The sequence below is a fragment of the Marmota monax genome, unplaced genomic scaffold (assembly GCF_021218885.2).
Source record: "Marmota monax isolate L192 unplaced genomic scaffold, Marmota_monax_Labrador192_F-V1.1 WCK01_AAM20220418_F8-fsc00009, whole genome shotgun sequence".
Lineage (NCBI taxonomy): Eukaryota > Metazoa > Chordata > Mammalia > Rodentia > Sciuridae > Marmota > Marmota monax.
The window spans coordinates 14,153,290-14,177,903 of NW_026694710.1; the positions used below are offsets into that span (position 1 = coordinate 14,153,290).

The following is a 24,614-nucleotide window of genomic DNA, read 5'->3' on the forward strand; positions in this document are numbered from 1 at the left end:
ATTCGATTATACTGACCCTCCAGCCTTGGGCCTTTTGTCTCAGACTTGGCATTCGCAAATCTGTGACAGCTGGAGAAAGAAACCCTTGGTAGTGTGGTTCAGAGTTGCCGCATGGTGCAAAGGCCAAGGGGTTAATGTGCTGTTTTGTCTCTTGCTAGAGGAAGGGTCCCTGGGTCTAGACAAGGTCATTCCATGATTGAAAGACTGTTCAGAAAATCTGATTAAAATTTCCACTTCTTTCACCCGTGCTGTGTTTCTTGAGACAATAAATAAATGGTGATTCTAAAGAAGGAACTTAAGATCTCACTATCAACAGACAAACTTAATTTTAAAAATATTTCCTTAGGGAAAATCTCTAATTATTCTTATAGAAAAGGGTCTAAGGGCTCCAGAGGAATGGAATTGATCAGCAGCACCTTTTTTATTTTTTTATTTTTTTGAACTGAGTATTGAACCAAGGGTACTTAATCACTGAGTCACATTCCCATTCCTTACAGGGTGTTCCTAAGTTGTTTAGGGCCTGTTTAAGATGCTGAGGCTGGCTTTGAACAAGCAATCTTCCTACCTCAGCTTCAGGAGCCACTGGGATTGCAGGCATGCACCACCATGCCCAATGCAACATCATATTTTATTCATTTTTCATTCACCAGAAAATTCTTAAGTGACTGAAGGTATCACAATGTTAGGTCCAGAAAGTATAGAGCTGTATAAAACTTTAATTCTGTCTTTAGGGGACCACAATGGAGAAGACAAACATGAACAGGTCACAGGGTTATTTAGATATCTATGAAAGAGGGGGTGTGGGAGCTCTGACCAGGCTATCATCAGTTCTGTGTATTGGAACAATCCAAAAAAGCTGTAGAGAGGAAGCATTAATATATTAGCTGCATTATGAAAGATCTATACATTTTAGCAGGTAGAAAAGGAAAGGAGATCATTTTAGGTTGATGAAATTATGCTTAGAATGACAAAGAAGAAGCTTACATAAGCCATTTTTCTAGAAAGCAGAAACTTTCTATTTAATTTTATCTACCTATAATAGGCCTGTTGCATAGCATTTATTTATGTGTTGAGAAATATAATAAAACAACAGAGTCCAAGACATTGGACCTACAGCAATCTTCGGAACAACATCTTCTTTCATTTTCTCACTTTAGGATGCCTTGGGTGAAATCAACCCATTTGTTGAAAGGAATGAAAAAGAAAATTGAAGTGATGCTATTTGAGCTTATTTGATTTTCTCCATAAATCCCAGTTTGAGGCCCATGTGTTAATGTCTAGCTGCGTCCTCTGAGCTACTTTAGCTTTTTGCATTACTGTAGGTACACATCCTACTTACTTTCTCATCAGTTTTATCCTTGTCAGCTCAGAGGTTACTCATGGCCTTCCTATCTTTCTGTATCTCTTTCTATGATCCCAATCTTCTATCAGTATTCTGAAGATTTGTGTATTGCTACTGCCAAATAAGTTAATATGATGTGAAAAGTATAAAATGAATGTTTGCTCGTATCTCCTGTTACTCACTTTGACAAACACAACCATCCTGAGTATTGTTTCTTCATCACTATAGGTCTTGTGTAAATCCTTTGAGAGCAATGATTACAACGTACCAAGATTAGTGTCCCTCTGACCTTCTTTTTCTTGCTAAGCAAGAGCTCTGGTCCCATGATGCCCTCAGCAAGGCAGGGCATTAAATAGGTGCAGATATTATCAAGAGACAGCATTGTTTCAAAAATGGTGCAACTTAGGAGGAAAGCCATGGCTACATATGGGGCCTCCTTCATATGGGAGTTTTTATTTCTTGCTGAGTTCCTCCTATATGGTGTGACCTGGATGGAAACAGGAAGGATTCATTTAGAACTCCATCTCGCCACACTGCAAAGAAACTGGACTGAAACGTGTGCTCCTTTGAGATAAAAACACAGAGATCCTAATGTACCCCCAATACCTCCAAACTTGTGCTTACATGGGTCTAAGGCAAATATGAAAATATTCGTAGATGTTACTTGGGGGCAGGAAAGATACAGTGGACAAATATCTTTGGTATCAATTTTGTTAAGCAAAGTTGAACAGGATTCTTTTTTGCAGGTCTTCTTAAAACCTATATATCCCAATATATTTTTCCAAAATTACAATACAGCATTTACCGGACATATGAGCATAATATTCTTTTTGCATAAAGCATCTTTGAGAAATTGTAGTGAAATTCACAAAGCAAAATAAAACACATTAGATTTTGGTATCATTACAAACTCTTGGTTGCAAACAGGCCTAATTAGAAGTTCCTCTAGACCCTTGTCTTTTTAGTATGCACCTATGGAACTGGATTTATGGCAGTCCAACTGGCTGCTGCAGGTTATTTACCCTCATCAGCACTTGATATGAAAATTTTTGTTTTAACCCCAGGTGAAATACCGGGTTCCAGTGGAATCCTCTGAGAGCATTAGCAGAGTTCTCTGTTGTAGTTGCATGGTACCGAAGGCAATGCAGTTTTTCATCAAGCTGCAGTTCCATTTTTAGAAGAGTACTTGGTATATACAAAATTTTAGGCTCAATTGTGAGTGAGATTTTATACTTTTTAAATGATGTAAAAATGCAAGAATTGTAATGTCTACATTAATCACTAGAATGTGCAAAAAACTATCATGTATAATTGTCTTGCCATTAGATCAGAGAAATATAAAGACGGCTATCAGCAGTGTGAGGATTCTTCCTCTGGGGACAAATCACAGATATATAGCAAACATTTCACTCTGTTTTCCTGTATTGCTCATCATGAGCTTTGGTGAGCAGGGACAGGTCTTAAGATTCTTTCTGGTTTTCCTCCACAGACAGTGTTGAAGATGAACTGGAGATGGCCACCGTTAGGCATCGGCCTGAGGCCCTGGAGCTTCTGGAAGCCCAGAGTAAATTTACCAAGAAAGAGCTCCAGATTCTATACAGAGGATTTAAGAACGTAAGAACTTTCTTCCTGACTTTACCTTTACACAGTTCTCAGAAGAGCTTTGAGAAGTGAGAGGGCGGGAGGGAGACATACTATTCTGAAAGAGCCCTATCCTATGTGTGGTTCTTACTAATCCTATCTGGTTTTAATATAATCAATATCTGTTTGGACTTTGATTCACTTTGGCATACCAATGCTGGTACACTGTAGTTGCCCGTTAAACAAAGGTACTGAAAAAAAATTACTCAATTCAATATTTAGTTGGACCTTTTGTATGTGTGTGTGCTTCACATACAATATCACCATTTCAATAGCTTCATTGATCTCTTCACTTCTTAACTATAATCTGACACTTGACTTATTGATTGGGGATCATCAAGTAACTCCGTTCCTGGCATTGGAGAAAAGTTCCTACAAATTGTATTGCTTGTAGGTAGTCACCAAGTTTGGTTCTTTGTTATCCATGTGTGCAGGTGTCCTCCTTCCTAGTGGATAATCTTCAGAAGGAGTGATAACCCATGCATTCAGAGGTCAGGGGAGAGAGACAAGGAGTGAGTTACAACAATGTATAAGGCACACATTTCTCCTGAATACTTGGTAGGAGCTTAGTGTTAAGCTAGATGATTCTGGTTATTCAAAAGCCAGAGAAGACTTACTCTGTCATCAAAGATCTTATGGTCTGAATAGGAGTGAAGACATTGTCATGAACCCATTTAAAAATAACTCATATATATATATATATATATATATATATATATACACACACAATACCTTTATTTTATTTATTTATTTATATGTGGTGCTGAGGATCGAATGCAGTGCCTCACATATACTAGGCAAAAGCTCTACCACTGAGCCACAACCCCAGCCCCAAATAACTCATTCTTAAAAGTGCTAAATGATTATGTATCAAAAAGCATAGCAACCTCACATAGAGTTTTTTTCTACACATCTATAAATCGAAGTAGGTAGCTGTTCCTAGAAACCCAAATTAAGTTGCTTTGATTCCCCCCAAACCTATACTCTAAAGAGACCAATTCCATGTCTTTAGAGGCTTGTGGTATCCATAGATTTCTATCAATCTCACTACCTCAACTGCTGCTTTTGTCTAGCCTCAGGCAGACCAGATGAGAAACTTTGCCTACTCTTTGGTACTCACAACAGAACTTTCTTCTGAGAATTCATCCTCTAGTTGACTTTTCAGGATATTTTTACAGGGTTTTCATTATGCACATTGCACATACACAGCCTTCCACCATTTCCCTGAGTACATGGAGGTCTGCCTTCCTCCAATTCATATCCACATCCTTCTCCATGTCATAGGATTTCTCCTTTTTCCTCCCTCATTGTGCAGAAGGGCTTCCTTCCACTTCCAAACCTTGGCCATCTACAAACACCCAGGCTTTGTGGTGATGGACTGGGGCAGCAGAGGCTCTGATGGAGATGGGTGCTCGCCACAGAGACAGGACTCTAATTAAAGGGAATCTTGAGTGTAATCTGAGATGAACATCCATAAAGAGAAAAGGGCTTTGAAAACTAGTTTAACAAATCATCGTTGTATGTCTTCTACAGTAGTTTATGGGTCTCAGGAGAAACAGCTGCACAGTAGAAACACACTGAACAGCAACAATGGGAAAGGAAAGGAGGCAAAGCCAACCAAATGTTGGCTAAATTAAGTCAATGCTAAGAGAAGGCTAATCAGAGAGAAAGACTTGAAATGTGCGCATTTACAAAGCTTAGAAACATCTAAACTTCTCTATTCTAGCTCAGATATCTTGAGGTAAGCAAGCTACTGTTTCTTTTAGCACTGAATTGTACAGTAGATACCAATGGCTGTCCAATAAAGCAGTTCTTGGTCTAACATTCCAGCATCCCTGGGTTCCTTGAGTGCTATTGAGTTATTAGTTCACTGCCGTCACTGTAGGGTCTTTCCATTTGAGGACTGGCTACCTTTTGTCCCATTTGCTGTAAGTTGGAATCATGATTACTGCCAGCATGAACCTTGAAGCCAGCATGTCTTACATGCATAGCACTTTTCAGTAAATTGTCAGGCTCAACGTCTGCATTCATTGCTCTTTTCTATTATTTTTTCTTTGCCTACTTGTTTTGTCTTCTCCCTTTCCTCTCTTTCTCTATCCTCTTTTCTCTGCCTATTTCTCTACTCCTCTTTTGTTTCTTTCCATTCTTATATACTCTCTTTCCCTTGTGCAATTATTTCCTCCTGTATTTCACTTCTTCCCCTTTCTTCCTCTTTCCCTATTTCTTCTTTTCCATTTCTTTATTACTCTCTCTTTCTGCCCTGCCCCACTCATCCCATGAGACAAATTTCCATCAGACCTGAATGTGCCAAAGAATATTTTATGTACTTCCTTAAAAGATTTCACAGTTTGTTCATAAAATATCAGTCAATGTTTCTGATGAAACAAACAAGAGTGGCCTTTTAATCTTTATGTTAACCTTCTCAAGTGCACAACTCTAATAAATGTGCCCTGAAGTCTGGCAAGGGGGACACCGAAGCAGGTCAGCAGCACACATATTTCACAGGAGGGAAGCGATCTGAGCTTGCTTCCGGCAGAGAGAGCTGAGCAACTGCCCTTGGTTTACGGAATAGCAATTATCTCAAAGTCCTGAAGATCAAAAAATCATTTCCCTGGAAACAACTGGGATGCTCATTTTTAATGAAACCTTTTAAAAGTCCCCATATTTTGATTAAAAGGATAAACCATTCATCAGCATTTTAAAATAGTCACACTTATATGAAAGTAACTCAACTTGCTGGGCACTCCTCTAGGTTTAGCTTAGCAATTCTCCAGTTTTTTTCCCCATATAGTGCCTCTAATAATATTCCCTCTCATTTTCAACACAAGATTGTTAAAATAAATGGGCAACAGGAGAAAGAGAAGATTTCTCATCTCTTCAGACAATTTTTTAAAATATTTTTTTAAGTTGTCAATGGACCTTTATTTATTTATTTTTATGTGGTGCTGACAATCAAGCCCAGTGCCTCATACATGCTAGGCAAGCGCTCTACCACTGGGCCCCAGCCCCAGCCCTCTTCAGCCTATCTTGCTCATTGAGTCACCCACACTCTTCTTTCCTCTCACAGCTTGCTAAACAGAGTTTCAAAAGTGGGCAGCTAATAGGGATGGAGAAGAATGTTCTATGTATTTCTGCACCATTACTGTGCTCAGAATCACCTGCTCGGCCTTAGCCTGAATGATGATGACTTAGGACACTGAATTTGCATTTTTTGGAAGTTCTCAAGTGATGGAGATGCTGCTGGTTCAGGGTCCACACTTTGAGAAACACTGGAGTAGTAAAGGTATCATGAGGTTTGGTATCACTCATATTTGGATCTGTATCTTACTTGTTACGGCAGCTACCTCTGACTCAGTGCCTTGCTTTTTTTGTCTTTAGAAGTTGGAATAATGATAACAACATCATTTTTTTTTTCTAGAAATAAACCTGAGATTCAGCAAAAAAAGGAGTTTGTGGCCCATAATACAATATAGTTATGTTTTCCATCAATATGAGACAGTCATGGTTGGCCTACATAGCTCCCAGGCAATGTCTTGGGCATTGGACTACATAATTATGTACTAGAAAGGATGCAGAAAGATACAAAGTATTGTCAACAGATCAGCAGTCTCAAATTTAACTGCATGTTGCAATCCTCTGGGGAGCTTTAAAAATTACAAATAGTTGAGTACCATGCTTGGTGATTCTGATGTAATTGCTCTGGGAAAATGTTCCAGCATCAGGATTTATAAAGCTCTTTGGGTAACAATAATGTGCAGCCAAAATGAGAACCACTGAACTAAATGTAAGAATAAGTCAGGTTCTCATATACCAAAGAATTGACATGATTGTAATGATCCTTAACATGTCAAATACCAGTGACTAGACTAGCTATATTGGAACCTTATGAGGTGTGTGTGTGTATGTGTGTGTGTGTGTGTGTGTGTGTGTGTGTGAGAGAGAGAGAGAGAGAGAGAGAGAAAGAGAGAGAGAGAGAGAGAGACAGAAAGAGAGAGAGAGAGAGAGAGAGAGAGAGAGAGAGAATGAGAGGAAGAAACAGGCTGGGAGACAGAGATAATACTTCTTATGTCTGATGATTTTGATTCAATTCTGTCTAGTGTGATGCTCGGGAATATTTTTTTTTTTTTTTTGGTAGTGCTGGACATTAAACTAAGGGCCTCTCATATGCTAGGCAAGTAGGCAAGTGCTCTCTATCATGGAGCAACAACCTCAACACCAAATAGCTGAATAGCACTTTTTTTTTTAATTGCATCATAATAGAGAAGGAACTAAATCCCACAGTACAGAACAACCAACCTAGAAACACATGTAAGTTTATATATATATATATATATATATATATATATATATATATATATATATATATATATAATTTTGTTTCTTGTTTTACTGCTCTTTGAAAATCAAATAGAACTTATTCAATGTTAGGTGATCACAAATGTCTACTAGGGCATTAAGTTTTAAATGATGGTGTCTCTTTGCCATTTCCTTTTGTTGATTAATAATTTACAGCCTATTCTTCCCATGTTTTAAAGCATAAAATGAGGGGTAGATAGACCTCTATGCCAGAGAAGCCTCGTTCCTTCCTCTCTTGGATCTTTCTCTGCTTCCTTTTCTTTTACTGTTTTGAATTCTAAGAGATCAAAGTATCTATTAGACTCAAATATTATTTTTTAAGGCAACACTTTCTTACTTTTTTATATCCCTTTGCCTAAAAATGCTGTGTGAATATCCTTTTTACCTAAACGTGAAATATTTGCATTCAATTTCTATTGATGTTTAACGAATCACACTTAATGTCTCACAAGGTGTCCATTCATCAGGTCACAGTTTTGAAGCTCAGGAGTCCCTAATGATATAGCTGGGTTCTCTATTTAGAAGAGGACCTGGGATCCTTGAGCATAGCCTCCTGGAGCCAACTCATGCAGTTGGTAGAAAATCCAACACTTGAGTTGTATACCTGAGATCCCACTTTCTTGCTGGCTATCTTCTTGGAACCCTCCAGGCTGCTGCTGCCCATAGTGCTTTGCATTGTGTGCCTTTCACAGTTCATTCAAAACACAGCAGTCCCAGCTCAACTCTTCAGAACTACCAAGGGACAGTCTCTGATATGAAGGCACAGTCTCATATGACACAGCATAGCCATGGGTTGGACATCTCACCCCATCACCTTAGCATATCTCAGACTCAAAGGGAGGAGATTTGAAAAGTGTGACTCATTCTAGGGGTCACATGTCATCCCACTAGACTTTGTGAGTAGGCAACAGTCTCTGTAGAGCAAAGCAGCTGAACTGGGTTGACATCTCAAGCAGAGTTAGTGCCTATCCTCAGTATTTTGCTTATAATCCAGACATTTTCTTGGAGATTTTACCAAAAATCGCACCAAACTTTTTCTTATTTCCATAAGAAATTTATTGCTGTGGCCAAAGGACCCATCAAGAGGTTAGTGATTTTGATGAGGCTCTTCTAGACTACACCTTATTTGAGAACTTCAATACTAAGACCTTTAAAAATAGATGAAGGGAACTAGGGAGGAAATTACAGGGATCTGCATTTTCAACAAGGTATGAGTCCATAAGTCCCACTTGTGGTGGGAAGGAAGGGAGGAGAAATTTCTCACATTTGTGGCAAAGAGAGAGACCTAGTGATTAGGCTAGAGAAATGCACTGCTAATTGAAAAAGGCAGTGCTAATTGTATAAGGCAATTGCTTCTCTGTTTGAGGAAAGCTCTCAGAGACTGATTGTGTGACCTTCAGTAAGTCACTTCAGTCTTGGAGGCTTCTGTCTCCCTGTCAGCATATTAGGAATTAAGATCTTCCCTTTGAACCATGAAGGGAGGTATAATCATTGCTTTTGTTCAGTTCTTGAAAGACTCAGATGAAAGACCTGTAAGTGCAAAGTATTACTCATGTATTTTAGAAGCAAGGTAGATGAGCAGAATTGAAATGCTTTTTCCTATGCCCCAGCATAGTGTTCTGTTAGACTCTCAAGAAACAGGAGTCTCGGAGGAGAAGGTTGTGTATAGTGCTGAGCAGCCTGCATGACTTCCCTCTGACTTCCAAGAACTGGCATAACCCAAGCTCCCTCTGATTCAAACCTAACAACTGCCCTTTCTGACCTTGGGCAGGTGGCTTAGCTTCTCTAGCCATTGAATTCTCCTTTGAATGTTTAGGATATAAATACCTATATGGATGGCAAGATGGAGAGGTTTTTTTTTTTTTTTTTTTTTTTGGTTTTGTTTTTTTGTTTGTTTGTTTTGTTTTTTTGCACAATATCTTGGATTTGGTGTGTTGTCAGCAGGTAGTGGAGCTCATTAGTTGTTTCCTCTCATTCTTCTAAGTACACAAGTAACTAAAATTCCCAGTGATGTCATCATAAAGCCTACTAATCATGTATCAGTTAATGTCATTTAGATTCATTCAATGGTATTTAGATCTTTCTTGATTTATTTGTTTTTTATTTTAAATTCATAAAATGATATACTAAACACTTGGATCATGCAGGGAGAAATAAATTGAAATATTTGAGGGTTTTACCTATAATAAATTTCTCATCCCATTTTGCTAAAGGTAACTAACCACTGTTAACTTTCTTTCTTATGGTTGTTGATATTCTCGTTTTGCTTTGTTTGTTTGTTTTATAGTCTCGACATTTAAACCAGAGTTTGGTACACAGTAACCAATTGCTCTTCCACTGATATATATCCCCACCCCAAGATATTTTTCATGTACGCATATTTGCGTGTGCATGTGTGCATGCGTGTGTGTGTGTGTGTGTATGTGTATGTATGTATGTAAGGATTCTTTTTATTGTGTTGGCAATACAAATATCCTGAAAAATTAACTAGTCCTTCTTAATTATTAGCAATTAATCATGAACATTTCATTTGATTTTTAAATAATGAATGTCCCCATGTTGGTCAAGAATCCCTTGATATTGGACCTTATGAATCTGACGTATTTATGGACCAAGTTCTTTTATATAATACCTAAATTTTAAATTAGTTTTTAATTTTATTCAGTGACATGCACATGCAGCATGTTTCATCCCTTGGCTTTGCCTCTTAACTCTGCATTTCTCATTAAAGGGTCCCTTCCCCTATGCAGACATCTAGAAACCCAGGCACTATTCTGTGCTCCTCCCTCAAGATCTTCTGCATGTAATTCATCTCCAAGCATGGTTAATTCTTGGACTTTGTGTGTTTCCCATCTGCCTCTTCCTGCCCTTATCTACTGCTCTGCCTCTCACATGCTCTGTCATCTCTCAACTGCATACCAAGCAGAACTCAGTCTCTTGTCCCACTTTGGTCTCCCTCTGAACCATGAGCCCCACTACACCCAAAGATGTCTTTCCATAGAATGGCTTTCCATTCTCATTAGTAGACAGACCCAATAATCTTACATACTGCTATTATTTGAATTTCCCCAGAATGCATGTTGAAATTTAATCCCTATTTGTGATGTATTAAGAGGAGGAATTTTCATCTGACTATAGTATTTGGAAGTGGAATCCCTGGGAAGTGATTAACCTTAAATGAGGCCTGTGTTGATCAGTTTTCCCTTGCTGTAACAAAATTATTGAGATAATCAACTTATAAAGAGGAAAGATTTATTTTAATCCACATTTTTTTAAGTTTTCAGTCTATGATAGGTTGAATCTATTGCTTTTAGGCCTCTGTTGGGGCAGCATATCATAACAAAGAATGTGCTGCAAAGCAAACTGTTCACCTCATGACAAAGATGTGAAAGAAAAGAGTATGAGAGACCAGGCTTCCATAATCTTCCAATGCCCAAAGGACCTCCTACTAGGCCTTATTTCTGAAAGTTTCCACCCCTTCCCCAATGGCATCAATCTGGGAAACAACACAAGTATCTTAAGGGAACATTACAGATCTTACTATAGCAGAGACCAAAGTAGGGAAACACTCTAGACAGCTGCATCAGGAGACTAAGGAATGAAATGTGGTGTAGCCAGAGTGAGCAATGGAGAAGGTGAAGAATATTGCACATGGTGCAAGTTCAACTGAATGGGCATCTTAATGGTATGAATTTAAAAGATAAGTAAATTTGAGGTCTCAAAGTTATCTTGTAAGTTTTGGGGTTGAAAGACTTACAGGTGGGAAAGTGTCATGGGGAAAAGATATGCCAGGGGTTCCCAAGATTATCTCCAGGTTTGATGATTTGTTAAGAGTATTTATGGTATTTAACATTTAGTCTTACATATGGTTGATTTATTACATAGAAAGAATGCAAAGCTAATCAAAGGGAAAAAGACATAGGTAACAATATTTGAAGGAAACCTGCCCTGGAGGAGGTTTTTAGAACTTCCTGTGTGTTCCCCCTCATCATACTTATCTGGAGTTTCCTCTTCACTATTTTATCCTTCCTCATTCATTAAGTTCCTTTGAGGCAGGACTGTAATGTCTTTACTCCAGTATCCTCAGCCCTTCAGACTATATTTCTTATAAAATAGGTAATTAATATTTGTAAATGAATGAACAACTTCAAAAAATATAGGGACCATCTTAGATGAAGTCTTTATCTTCTCTCACTTTATTTCTTTTCATCTGGTGAAACTGAAGAGCTATTCATTCTCTCTTGAAACAATAATGTATTGATATAAGCATTGAAAGGACATAGTTCCTCAATTAAGAAACTGTCCTTATGGTTAAGCAACTTTTATTGATTTTACCAAGTACAGATGGTACCTTACTCATGATGGTTTGATGTAACAAGTTTTCAACTTTATGATGGTGTGAAATCAATACACATTCAGTAGAAACTATATTGAATTAAGATGTTTTCATAAGCTAGAATATATGGTACCATACTCTCTTGTGATGTTGTGGCACAGCAGGTCACAGCTCCCAGTCAGTCACATGATCGTGGGAGGAGATGACTGACATTCTACAGTGTAATGTGTTGCTAAGTTGTGATGTTCAGAAGTTAGGTGTATTGAATGCATTTTCAACTTATGACAGGTTTATCAGAATGTAACCCCATTAAAAGTAAAAGAGCATCTGTACTACTCAAAAAATGTAAAGAGCATCCTCAGTGGTAGCAAAGAACTTCTTTTAGTTCATTGTGAGTGTATTCAATGTTTTTTTTTAATCTGATAGATAATTTCCTGTTCTGCTCATCAAATATTATCTTATCACATGGGTAGTAGGATCTTGGGAGCTTAAGAAACCCTTTTTCTTTTGCCATATATTCCAAAGATTGTACAAAAGAGATTGGGGTGGTAGCACTCAGCACATCTCCACATGTCTTAGTCATTGTGGGGCTTACTGCTGCAACACAACATCCCAGAAGTTCAGTGTCTTAAGACAACAAGAGTTTGTCTATATTTTATCTCCTATCTCATGTATGCTATCTGGACACTGGGTGTGATTTCTTCCCAGTTTATTGAAGACATTCATTTCCTATAGTGGTTTCCTCTTGCCCATGCTCTCAGCATCCTCCACTAGACCTTGCATCTGGTCCTCAGTTGAGAGAAGACAAAGACAAGGAAGGCTGTGGGCTATTTGATGGGCCTATCCTGGAGTGGCAGACATCCCTTCTGCCTGCATTCCACTGGTCAGAACTTGCTCAGGTAGGCCACCTGAGTTCAAGAAAAACAGAATAATATCATCTTCCTCCATGCTCAGGAAGAAAATAGAATTGTATCCTCCAAATGAGAACGTGTCATGGGGAAAAGATATGTCAGAGTTTCCCAAGATTATCTCCAGGTTTGATGATTTGTTAAGAGTATTTATGGGATTTGACATATAGTCTTATGCATGGTTGATTTATTACATAAAAAGAACGCAAAGCTAATCAAAGGGAAAAAGACATATGTGAAAATATTTGAAGGAAACCTAATACAAACTTCCAAGAGTCCTTTCTTATTGGAGTCACACTGAATGTGCTTAATTCACCAGCAATGAGTCATTGTGACAATACTTGTGACATTTTGTCTGGCAATAAACTGCTTAGATGTCCATTGTCTAGCATGTCCCAATCCCAGCCCCCAAGAAGCAAAACAGATATTCAACATAAAAAGTATTGTTTGTACAAAGAGTTTAGACACCATGAGTCATTTTTAACAGAAGGTGGTTATAAACTCTCTTGAAATCTAAGTTCTCAAAGACTAACCAGGCAGCCTTTTCAAGGACAGCAGTGTCAGACCTGCTTTATTAACAGTTTTCTGCACAAAAGTATACATATTTTGAAGTACAATTTTTAAGTGTAATTAAGTTCTATTTCTGGATACCCTTGGGCAAGATGTGTCACCTCTCTGGGCTTAATTTATTTCATCTGCAAAATTGGAGAAATCGCATCTCACAGATGGTTTGCAAAGTTAATGAATGTGAAACAAAGAGCTCTGACCCCCTCTCATGATAACACTCAAAATATGGGTGAAATTATCATTATTATTATTATTATTATTATTATTATTACTTTTATTATAATCACTGTCACTATCACTGTTATCATATTGCTACTATGAATTGTGTTATTCCTAGAAGCTCCTGCTTTTTTTACCTCAGTCTCAAACTTTGATTGATATTTCACAAAAATTTAGAAAACAGATTATTTCTCAGCCCTATTAGGAGTTACCCAAGGAGACATTTGTTATTAGTGCACTTTACCAGGGTTACTTTTAAGTCTTTTGAATTCCTGGAGAAACTAACATAATCTTTCTCATCTGATTCCTTCACTAGAATTTTTTGTAAACCAAGAGGTAACATAATTTGTGATCCTGTAAAATTCCAATGCAACATAAACATGTAATTTTTAAAACCAGTTTATATCAAGGCAACTCCTATATAAAGCATATATTCACTAGAAGCATTTTTTAAGAATCTCAGATTCTTCATTCATCAATGTCTTCGTTCATCTTCATTCAGCAAGAACAATCCTATAAGGAAGATCACATTTTATTTTTCTCTTAAGTCACAGTTGATTTGGTCCAGACTGATGGGGCAGTTCTGCTGCCAGGACATCATTCAGGAAGCCAAGTTCCTCCCAACTCTGTCCTGCTACTTTTGACTACAGTAGAGTTTCCACTCGAACTGGGTAAACTGGGTCACTGTCATGATTAGAGCCTAAGGGAAGGTGACAGTTGTAGGAACAAGTGGCTATCTTAATTTAGAGATAACCCAGAAATTATTTATACCACTTATTTTCTTATCAATGGCTCAAATATCCTCACATGGAGCACCCAGCTCTGGGGGCAGCTGGGAAATGTAGTGTCTGGTTGAACAGCAGTGTACTTTTATAAAAGGATGAAACTGAATTCAGGAAACAACTAGTACTCTGCTTAAGTCAATAAGACCTCCTTCTATAGAATTTATCTGGTGCATATTTTTAAAGATTTCCTAAGATTGAGCTAATACTCCTAAAACAATCTTTTTATAAGTCTGGGAGCCAAGAGTCAACTGTTATTTCAAACTCAAATATCACTTCAAGGGTCAATATTACAAAAGTAATAATAAGTCTCTGCCATATGAATGCTTTGAGGTTTCCTGCTTCCCTTAACAGTGCACCTTAGAATTGAATGCATACCAAATTCAAAAACTGCTTCCTCCAAGGAGGCTTGTTCATATGATTTGCTGTACATGGGATGTAGTCTTCACAGCAGATACCCAATTCAGAGTATTTGCACAGGTAGACTACTGTGCAAATCAACTCTAACAGCATTTCTCCTTCTTGTTCTTTCTGAAAATGTATTGTTGGGAGCCCAATAAATAATTTTTCAAATTTAGTTCATGTTCCTTAAAGATCTTGCTATGCAGTTTGCATATTTTTTGGTTAAAACTAAAAACAAATCTGAGGCACCATTTATCACTGCAAGCTGCTGGCAGTGAACCTACTCCACAAAATCAGATCATTTTGCATTTCTTACAATCTCCACTTATATGTGTTCATTAATACAATTCTAACTGGCAATTATTCCAATGATCCTGGCAGGCATTCAAATTTTCATTAAAGTAAGTTGCCAAAACTTTGGAAATCTTTTGATGCTACATTTGTGTTGAGTATGTCAGGACTAGAAGTCCTCAGATATGTATTGGTTGATTTAATTTGAAGAAAATACAAAGGTAGAAAATGTGTAAAGGAACATGAGAGAGAATTAGTTATTTCCTTACCTATGCACATCCTAATGAATTATGCTTAACATATAATATTCCAACTCCCATAGAATCGTAGAAGACTGAATCAAAATTGCTCACATTAATCTTCTCCTTATTGTTAATGTTTTCCACAAACATATTGAACACCAGATGTTTATTAAATTTTATTATATGCCAAGCTTTGTTAATATTGAAGATATGCATGTATGTGTGTGTGTGTGTATACATTAATATAAGAATTGTTCTAAACACTGGATTCCCCAGTGGAGGAAGTGAAATATGCATGAAAAAAGATACTTTAGAGCACATTATGATGCATTGAGTGGAAAAACTGACAGAGCTCTGTGAATGAATATCATGTGGATACAGAAGACCTAGAGAAAGCATGAGGATACATTTTATATGCCAATTGGGATACACTGTGTGCCCATTTTTTCGTCAAATGCTAATCTAGATACTGGTGTGAAAGTGTTTTGTGGATGTGATTAATATTTATATTAGATGACTTTGAGTCAGATTAATATTGTGACTGGGACTCACCCAATCAATTGAAGGCCTTAAGAGCAAAACTTGAGGTTTCCTGAAGAAGAAGAAATTCTGCTCCAAGACCATAATATGGAAGTATTATCTGAGTTTCCCATCAGCGGTCTATCCTATGGATTTGAGAATTTCTAGTCCCCATAAACACATGGGCCAATTTCTTAAAATAAATCTCACAGATAGACAAATATAGGTGTATACAGATATAGTTTGTAGATATAAATACAGATATTTAGGTTTCTTGTTGGCTGTTTCCTGAGAACCCTGGTTGACACAACAGATTTTTCTGAAGTTGAGGGTTTTGATGTCAGACATAAAGAGAGAACCTGATATGAAAAGAGCAAGGGAAGCATTATTTGCAGAAGACAACATAGCACGTGTAAAATGTCAAAGTCAGGAAAGGATTTATTATATTCAAAAACCAATGGAGGTTAGGGTGACTAAATTGTTATTCTTGGGGAGAAAGATAGATGAGCCAGCTGGGAGGCACGGAGAGGGTCAAGCAAAGCCTTGCACGCTGGATGTGACATCAGTGTGCAGAGTGAAACCAATAAAGGTTTAAGTAGTGCATGCCATGATCTGTGTTTGGACAAAACTTTTATTCGACACATAATAGTTTGGTCAAAGAGGAAGAATGAGAAAGGAAACAATGGTGAGGGAGAAATTGCAGGTATCGAGCCAGACGCAATGGTGGAATGATTCAAAAACGTGATAGTTGAGATATAAAGAAGTGAAAGGATTGGATCTATTTTGGAAATGAAAATTGCAGAATTTGACAAATTTTGTAATTGAACATGGCCAAAAGGGAAGGGTAACAATGTAGATGATTCCAAGGCTTTTTACAAGCAAATAGGTACTGCTACCGTGTATCAAGAAGCAGAAAACCAGGGGACAAAAACATTTAATGGGGCTGGTACTGTTAGGAGTTAGTGAGCAAATACTTGGATTGAATCTTATTATGTTTAATAAATTCCAGTGGTTGGAAATATGATAACACATAGTTAAAAGGGGTTTGGGGGGACTGTTGATATAAGTTTAAGTCATCAGCATAAATATTCCATTTAAGTTCATGAGAATAGATGATTACAATTATTATAAAATTGGCCTGTATTGAGTATATAAACCGAGCTACCTCTGTTCAAAATTATTTTTTTTAATTTTCTTAGAAGGCCTCTGAAATACATTTTTTAAATAAAGGAATTGAGGCACAATTGTTTACACAATCTTCCCAAGATCATGGCAAGGAAATGGCAAGCCTTATATTTAAACAAAAGTACTGACTCCAGATGACCTCAGAGAATGCTGGAAGAGAGATTTAAGAAAGAGGAGTCAGTCTTTGGAAATGCAGGATTCTGAGATTAAGAGGACCAATAAAGGATGAGGAGGCATCAGAGGACACTGAAAAGATGCAACCAGAGAAGTAGGAAGCAAACCAGGAGAATACACTGTCACAGGAGCCTAAAACCATCAGCCCCTTAGGAAGTAAAAACTGAATGTTGCCGACTATCAGGTAAAACCCTGTGATAGTAAGTAACAGAAACCTGATCTTATTAATAGAGAAAAAAGAAGTCCCAGAAAGGATCCAGGGCAGCTCTCTAAATTGAATGAAGACATTAGCACCCAGGCCTTGCAGGATAAAAGGGCCTGGGAGGCTCCAAGCATTTGCTGGAGTAAACCAGGACCAGGACCAGGATATTTACTGAATGACACCCCACATCTGCAGCAACCACGCCTTATTTATATGCAGCAGCCATGTTGGGTTCCTTTCAAATAGCACAAGTTCTTTGCAAAGAAATAGCCCAAATCTGACATGTTCCGGAGGAAATTTGGACACAGGGCTTGTGCTCCAGCTGGGACAGGAGGAGGATTAAGGACTTCACTGGCTCACCTTGAAGTGACCTTCTGTTCTTGTCCCAGTGCCTTGATTTTCCAGGATCCCCCAAACTCTCTTCATCATGGTCTTGACAATAATCTTGCCCACAATTTACTTTTTTGCACGTTGTTTTAAATAATAATAGCAATAACTTGTAGACAAGAGCTTCTGGCTGTTTCCAGAGTTAAACCTTTACTTTCCCTGCTGATTGGTATGGATGCTTCTTTCTCATTCTTCTGATGTCATCTTAATTATTTATTAGCTCCCCTGATCTCATGCCCAGGTGGGTCAAACCTCTGTTAGGCTCAGTTTGTTCCTTTTTTAGCATTTATCATCATCATCTGTAATAACTAATTAATTTGTTTATTGTTTAATTTTATAATTCCATTTGGGATGAATGAGGACAGGGCCATTGCTGTCTGGCGTACCCACATATACCCAGTACCCGGGACTTCTTCTGGCACATAGTCTTTCTCAGTAGATACCTCCTGTTTGAATAAATAATATGTTAAATAATATATTTTTGGACAGCTCCCTGCTCAACCTTTGGCAGGGCCCTGGGTGCTTTGGAAAGGGCTCTATGATAAAACTGAGGCTTAAGGGAATTTCTCTTCACCCCAACTCATACTCTTAGAGACCACTCTGCTGCTTTATCTCTGGTTTCAGTCCAGGTCTATTCCACCTTTCCAGAGGAATTTTCTGTGCAGTTATAGATTCTGGAGCCCTCACAAGTCTTGTCTGCCAAGGATTCTTGGATCCCAGGACCTGTTTCATGGGGTACACTTCCCGCTTCACCACACATCTAGGTTAGGTGTGACTCTGCCTATTTGCAAAAAGCTTTGGAACAAAATGTTAACAAAGGTTAAGGAAACAAAGCTTCTCTCTTCAAATGCTTTATAAGCCTAATATAATGTCGTGGAATTGCTGAAGTAAACAAAAATGAGCACAGAATATAAAATTCTCTCTGCAAAGCCCTAAGAAACATTTTAAAAGCATCACTTGTAGGCATATTAGCCTTATTGCGAGTAGAATAAGAGACTAGCTTATATAAGAAAATATTTTAATTCTTGAACCATTCTGATCAAGTAATTACCATATAAATTATTTGCAGAAAGGAACAATTTACATGGTATCAAATATCATGTTAGAGAAATAGGTAGAAATATGTAAGAGTTAATAATTTCTTTAAGAAAATCTTTGGGAGTGAGAAAGCAAAACTGGAAAACTAACAGAGAACAAGTATGATCCATAAAGATTTTAATAATCATTGTAAAATTGTCAGAGGAAAAAAGAAAACCATACCAATAAATGAGGTATATGACTGATATGTTAATAAAGCTTGGTCTTTACTGTACACTATATATTATCATAAAGTATTTTAATGTACAGTAGGCTGCATCATTTCAAAGCCACATTAAAATAATTTATTCTCATTTTGTGAACATGAAACAGGAGGGACACAGTCATGAAACCCACATAGCATCACATGCTATTTGGTGACACAATGAGGATTCATATAGTTCTGGCTCTTTTTGCTGTTCCTGATGGCTTTAGTTTTCTCCCCAGGCAGAAAACTTTAAACAATAAAATCTACAATAATATAGGAAAGCATCCTTTAAAATCTCTTAGGAGTCTCAAGGACCACTTCATAGAGGAGATATTATTACTGCAGAAGACAAACTCATCATCCTCTTTACAATCTTTTCTTATGTTGTGAAAACATCTTTGGTTAGCAAAGAGAAATACTTAGAGTGCATTAAAGACCAATACCAAATCCTTCATGCTGAAGAACTTTTTAAAAAATGTTCAAATAAATCAATAAGAAAATAGTCAAAATGGTTGGTGTTTTTTCAATGTGATTTTTAAACCTTGTAGTTAGACTAACCTATAACCTAATTTCGATTTCCATGTATATATTGCCTATTGAATGTCAAAAGATTCTGAATAAAATTTTACATAATTCACACATGATATGACCAATAATATTTTAGATTCTGCAAAATTAAAAAAAAAAAAAACATTAAATTTATCAAAACACTGAACCAAAAGAATTACTGCCATTTTATATTATAGTTAGTCTTTAACTTCTTAGACTTCAAGTATTCAGCTTTTCTTTGTACTGGGTTTGCATAAAATGGGCCAAGGACACTTTCTCCTATTTATTTTAATTCTTTTCAGTTCCTCCGTGTTCCTGGATATATCATTACAAAACTAGTTATTTAGTCTATCTAGCCTTCTGAATCATTGTATGCTTTTTGCCCCACAGAGAGAACATAAACAATATCTGTTGAAATATCTAGAGAAAAATAATCAAAGCCACAATTTAGTGCCTACCAGAAGAAAGTAAAGAGCAGAATTTCTGAAGCTAAAATACAAGTTGGATCTTCTTATCATAAACATGGTCTAGTACAGAGAGAACTTTGTGGAAAATAAATATCAAACATCATTTGCAAAAGAGTAAATTTCAAGAAAAGACATGATTATTCCCTCTGTAGCTTATTGTTGCAACTGAGGTCTGTAATTATTTTAGACCTCAGAGTCCTCTGATATTGTCCACAGTGGTTGGGGGTGGGAAGGGCGGGCAATAATATACTTCCTGGAACTCCTAGTAAATGAAATGTGTTTTAAGCCACCATATGTAAGTGAGCAATTGATTGCTTGTCAGATGCAAAATGAAGCACCATGTAGTCTGTGCAATGAAGCAAATGCTAATGATGCTTACTCGGTTTCTTTGGAACTCTGCATAAAACCTCAAGTTAGTTCCCTAATGGAAGGCAAGCCTATTATTGAGCACACTTTGTATTATCATTAATAAGTGCTGCTGCTTTATTGGAAAGATTGCATTTATTGAAAACAGAATGGGAGCCTACAGCTAATTACCAGCTTTTTATCTAATTAGTGTTTTGTGTGACTAGAATATTCTTCCACTGATCATGGCACTCTGCTGGAGTTAGAAGAACCTGGTGTTCAGGAGTTGAGGCACCTTCCATGGAACCTAAGCACCACCTTTTTCTATGCATCCTTAGTGCTGGAGACTTTATAAAGAGGACAAGTGGTTCAGTGCACAGAGAATCAAAGTCACCAGACACGTAATCCTGGATTCCAATTCCAGCTCTGACGCTTACTCAACATTTAACCCTGGGAAGCCTCCGTGAGCTTCCACTTTCTTATTTGTAAACAGGGATAACGTTATTGTTTCATAGTATTGATAAGAGGACTTCAAGAAATAAGAGGCAAAATGGATGTTCCTCTGTAGTAGATAGTGATGCTGCATTTTAAGCCCATCCATTGAACACATCTTTCACAAATAGAAATGCCCTGTGCTGACATCCACCGGGTTTTGTGGTAAAGGTAAATCATGCAATCAGTGTTCTCTTAAGACAACTCAACTCAACTAATCCCATTCTGTCCAAACCTCAGAGAGGCAAATACTGGAGTTCTTTTTTTTTAATTTTAATTTTTTAACCTGTGTGATAAATATTGGTGCTAAAGGTAAGTAAATTAAATCTCTGCCTCTTTGTGGTTAGATCCTATCTTCTGTATTCCAACTCAGGGTTATTTCTACTAAACCAAACTGCCTCTGAAATGCTCAAGCATCTTATCCATGCCATACACAAAATCATGAAATCAGAAGCAGCTATTCACACACATTTATTGATTTTCTGAAAAAAAAAATATATTTGCAGTAACACTTGGGATGTAGATAGTAAGCAAACAGATGTGATTTTTGCCCTCAAGTACTAAAAGGATGATAACTTGATTTATTTGTCTAGATTTTTCTACATTATTACTATGGAGTCTGAATCATTTAATGTGTATGTGTGACATGTTTTGGTGGAATGATTATAGCTACAAGAGGTTTAGAAACTACCCAAGATCATACAGTCAATTAGTAACAAAATTATAACAGACACTTCTCAGTTCCCATATTGAAATCCCAGGATAGAATCACAATAAAAACAGAGGACTGAAAAAATAAAATGGAAAATAAATAGAAAAAATCTGGGGCCTAAACAAAAGGGAATTTTTAGCTCTTTTATAAGATAATGAAGTGGAACCAGAATTCATATTTCTTATTTGATCTAGCCCTGAAGTTGACAGCTGATATTTTCATGCAAGTATCATATAAAGTTTCTGACTACATGCAAAGGAACCAGTAAGATTACAGAGCAGCCTTGCCTAGTGGTAAAGAATGTAGAGTCTGTAGTCAGACTATCTGAGTTTATATCCTAATTCTTATGAATGCCATTTAGCTTCTTTATGTCTCAGTTCCTACTGGAAGATGACTGTGACCTTTTAGTCTAAGCAATCAGAAAATGGATTGACATTATGAAATGGTGAAGAATGAAGGAGGACCAGATTCAGAGAGGAAAATAAGGATTCCCATCTTGTTTGGGGAGCTGGGATGACTTTTTATCATCCAAGGAGAGTTGTGGAATAGGAAATAGTAGCATGCATGTGTCTAGAATCCAGAGGAGAGCTCAAGCTGGGGAGTAAAGACTGGTGACATCAAGATCCAGGTTGTATTTATATCCATGAGATTGGGTGAGGTCATCCAGGGAACATGCACAGATATGGTCAGATTGATGCTTTGGAAATGTCACTCTGACAGAGTAAGAGAAACGAGAGTAGAAGGCAGCTTGAAAGTTGCTGAAGTAGTTCGACCTTGAGATTATTGAGGATAACAGCAATTACCATGGAGATAACCAAAGGGAAAAAATGAACCATACATACGAATATAACAACAGCTAAGATAAAAACATAGCTGCAAGGACCAGATCCCTTCTTTACCTAAAGTCATAGATGACTGAGATTCCTCTGTCTCTTGGAATCTGTGCCATTGGCCCCACAGAGGAAGACTGGGCTCCTATCTTAAATTGAAAGCACAGATAACAAAGTGCAGTGTTTTAAAGATGAATCCCTTCCCGTTTTCAGAATATCTTGTCTAATCCCACATTAATTTTGCCTTCACTGTATCCCTGCTATTACTAGCACAACCTACTTCCTATTTTGAGAAGCTAGATATAGTGACAGAGGCTGTAGGAGGTTTCTGATATTTGCTTTATTTGAGATACTTTTTCTTTTCCTGTAAATTTGAATATTGGGAAAAAAATAAGAATTGTCCTGTTTTTCAGCATTATCATCTTCAAAGTACCTAATTAAAATTCTTTCTTTCTTCTATCTAGGAGTCATACATCAAAAATCTTATTTATGTGGAGGTAGGAGTAGAAGTATAGGTTTGTGTGTGAAAAATCAACGAACAAAGTGCATAAGAAAATACAGATTGAAATAGAGGGAACTGGAGCACACTTTTTTTAGAAAATGAAGGAAATATAAGAGAAGAATGAGGGCATCTTTGGGGAATTATGCTGAAGTTAGGATGCAGAGGAAGGGATAAATAGCTTCACACCTTCCACTCTTTAATGTGGGTGATCCTGGCTTTATCTGAATATCAGACTCTATATCATATTTAATATTAATCCCTTACAATACCATGGATCTTTTCACAGGATTAAACAGGCAGCATTTGGTTTTCTGTGGATTTTTAAGTTTCACATTTGTGAAATTTCCAAAGGATATACCAGTTATATTACAAAGACATGGGATAAAGTAGAGTTTAATGTTACCTTCATTTCCAAAATTATTTAAGGTAAAATCAGAGACAAAATAGATATCTATAGTGGACATTTTGCCAATGTCCTATGTATCTCATTTGTATTAGTTTTTTTTTTATTATTGAATATATAGGAACAGTATCTAGATACTTTTCTTGCATCATTTTATACATAAAAATTAGTTCCACACAGAGAAGCAGATGGGGGGTTTTGGGGGTCAATTCCAGAAAGAAGGGCATCCCTGCTGATTGAAATTGGCAACAGAGTTGGCTCAGCTTTACTCTGTGTGCCTCAATAGCCTTGTGTGAAAGGTGATTCTGCTCATGAAAATGTGAAGCCCTGAGCAGTGATTGATGGATTTCTACATTGCCTCTGCCCTGTGACTTCTGAGTCAGCTCCTATTAGCTTCAGTGTTTGTTTTAGCTGACTGCTGCTACTATGGAAGACTCCTCAAACTTATTAGCTTCAAACAACAGGGAAGCATAGAGATCCAGATCCAAATCTTCTGCATTCAGATTATGGAATCTCCCTGCTCTGCAAACTGGGCTGGGAAGTTCTACTGCACATAATGTCTGGGGGAGCTAGATTGTCCAAAATGGCTTGTTCACTCACAAACTGATTCTCAGTTGGCATGGGTTAAGCAGCCTGGAACTACTTGAGATTCTCCCTCTCCATCTCTCATAATCTCTGCTCATGATTACTGTTATGTGCAGAATGGTATCTTCCCCAAATCCATATGTTAAAGTCCCCAAACCCACTACTTTAGAATGTAAGCATGCTTGGAAAAAAAGATTTAAAGAGGTGATTAAGTTCAAAGGAGTGTAATTCAGTATGACTTGTGAACTTGCAATAAGAGAAAGACACACCACAGATGTGCATGCCCAGATGGACAGCCATCTGAAGAGGTAGCTACGTGCATGGCAAGGAGAGAGGCTTTGGAGGAAAGGAATCCTCTTGGCACCTTGAGAAAATTAATTTCTGTTGTTTAAGTCATCCCAGTCTGTGATATTTTGTTATGGCAGCCCTAGTAGACTATTACAACTAGCTTGGTTCTCACAGCACAGTGATCTTAGAGTAGTTGAATTTCTTGCAGGGTAGATGGCTTCTAAGAGACTAGAAGCAGAAATCCAAAAGTACTTATAAAATCTAGGCCTCATAACAGCATAATATTATTTCTTCTGTATTCTATTGAGCAAATCAAGTCTCAAGGATGGCCTACCTCCAAAGGAAGGGAAAACAGATTCTATTTCCTCATGTGTGGAATACTGAACATGCTTTCAAGAAAAGAGGGAATCAACGGCTCGCCTAAATTATCTTTAGACTAGCACAGTCTCTGTTCAAAACTCATACTTCTCTTCAGCCCTTTATTTAAAATCTTACATTCTGCTCACTCTTCAACCTGTTTCTTACTTCAGTGAGCACATTTATACTATCTAGTGTTACAACCCACAATTATCTGTCGCTCTGCTCAAAATCCTCTCAAAGGAC

General features: G+C 37.3%; 1 protein-coding gene across 5 annotated transcripts in view; it reads left to right on the top strand.

Annotated features, from left to right (window-relative positions):
* Nucleotides 1-24,614, top strand: part of Kcnip4 (potassium voltage-gated channel interacting protein 4) — a 500,726-nt gene that overhangs the window by 384,381 nt on the left and 91,731 nt on the right. For 4 of the 5 annotated variants that reach the window (XM_058572393.1, XM_046423834.2, XM_058572392.1 and 1 more), the window contains exon 2: nt 2,832-2,956. In XM_058572393.1, the coding sequence (XP_058428376.1) occupies nt 2,832-2,956 (125 nt within the window). The remainder of the gene's footprint in view (nt 1-2,831; nt 2,957-24,614) is intronic. The other variant, XM_058572395.1, reaches the window with a different exon arrangement.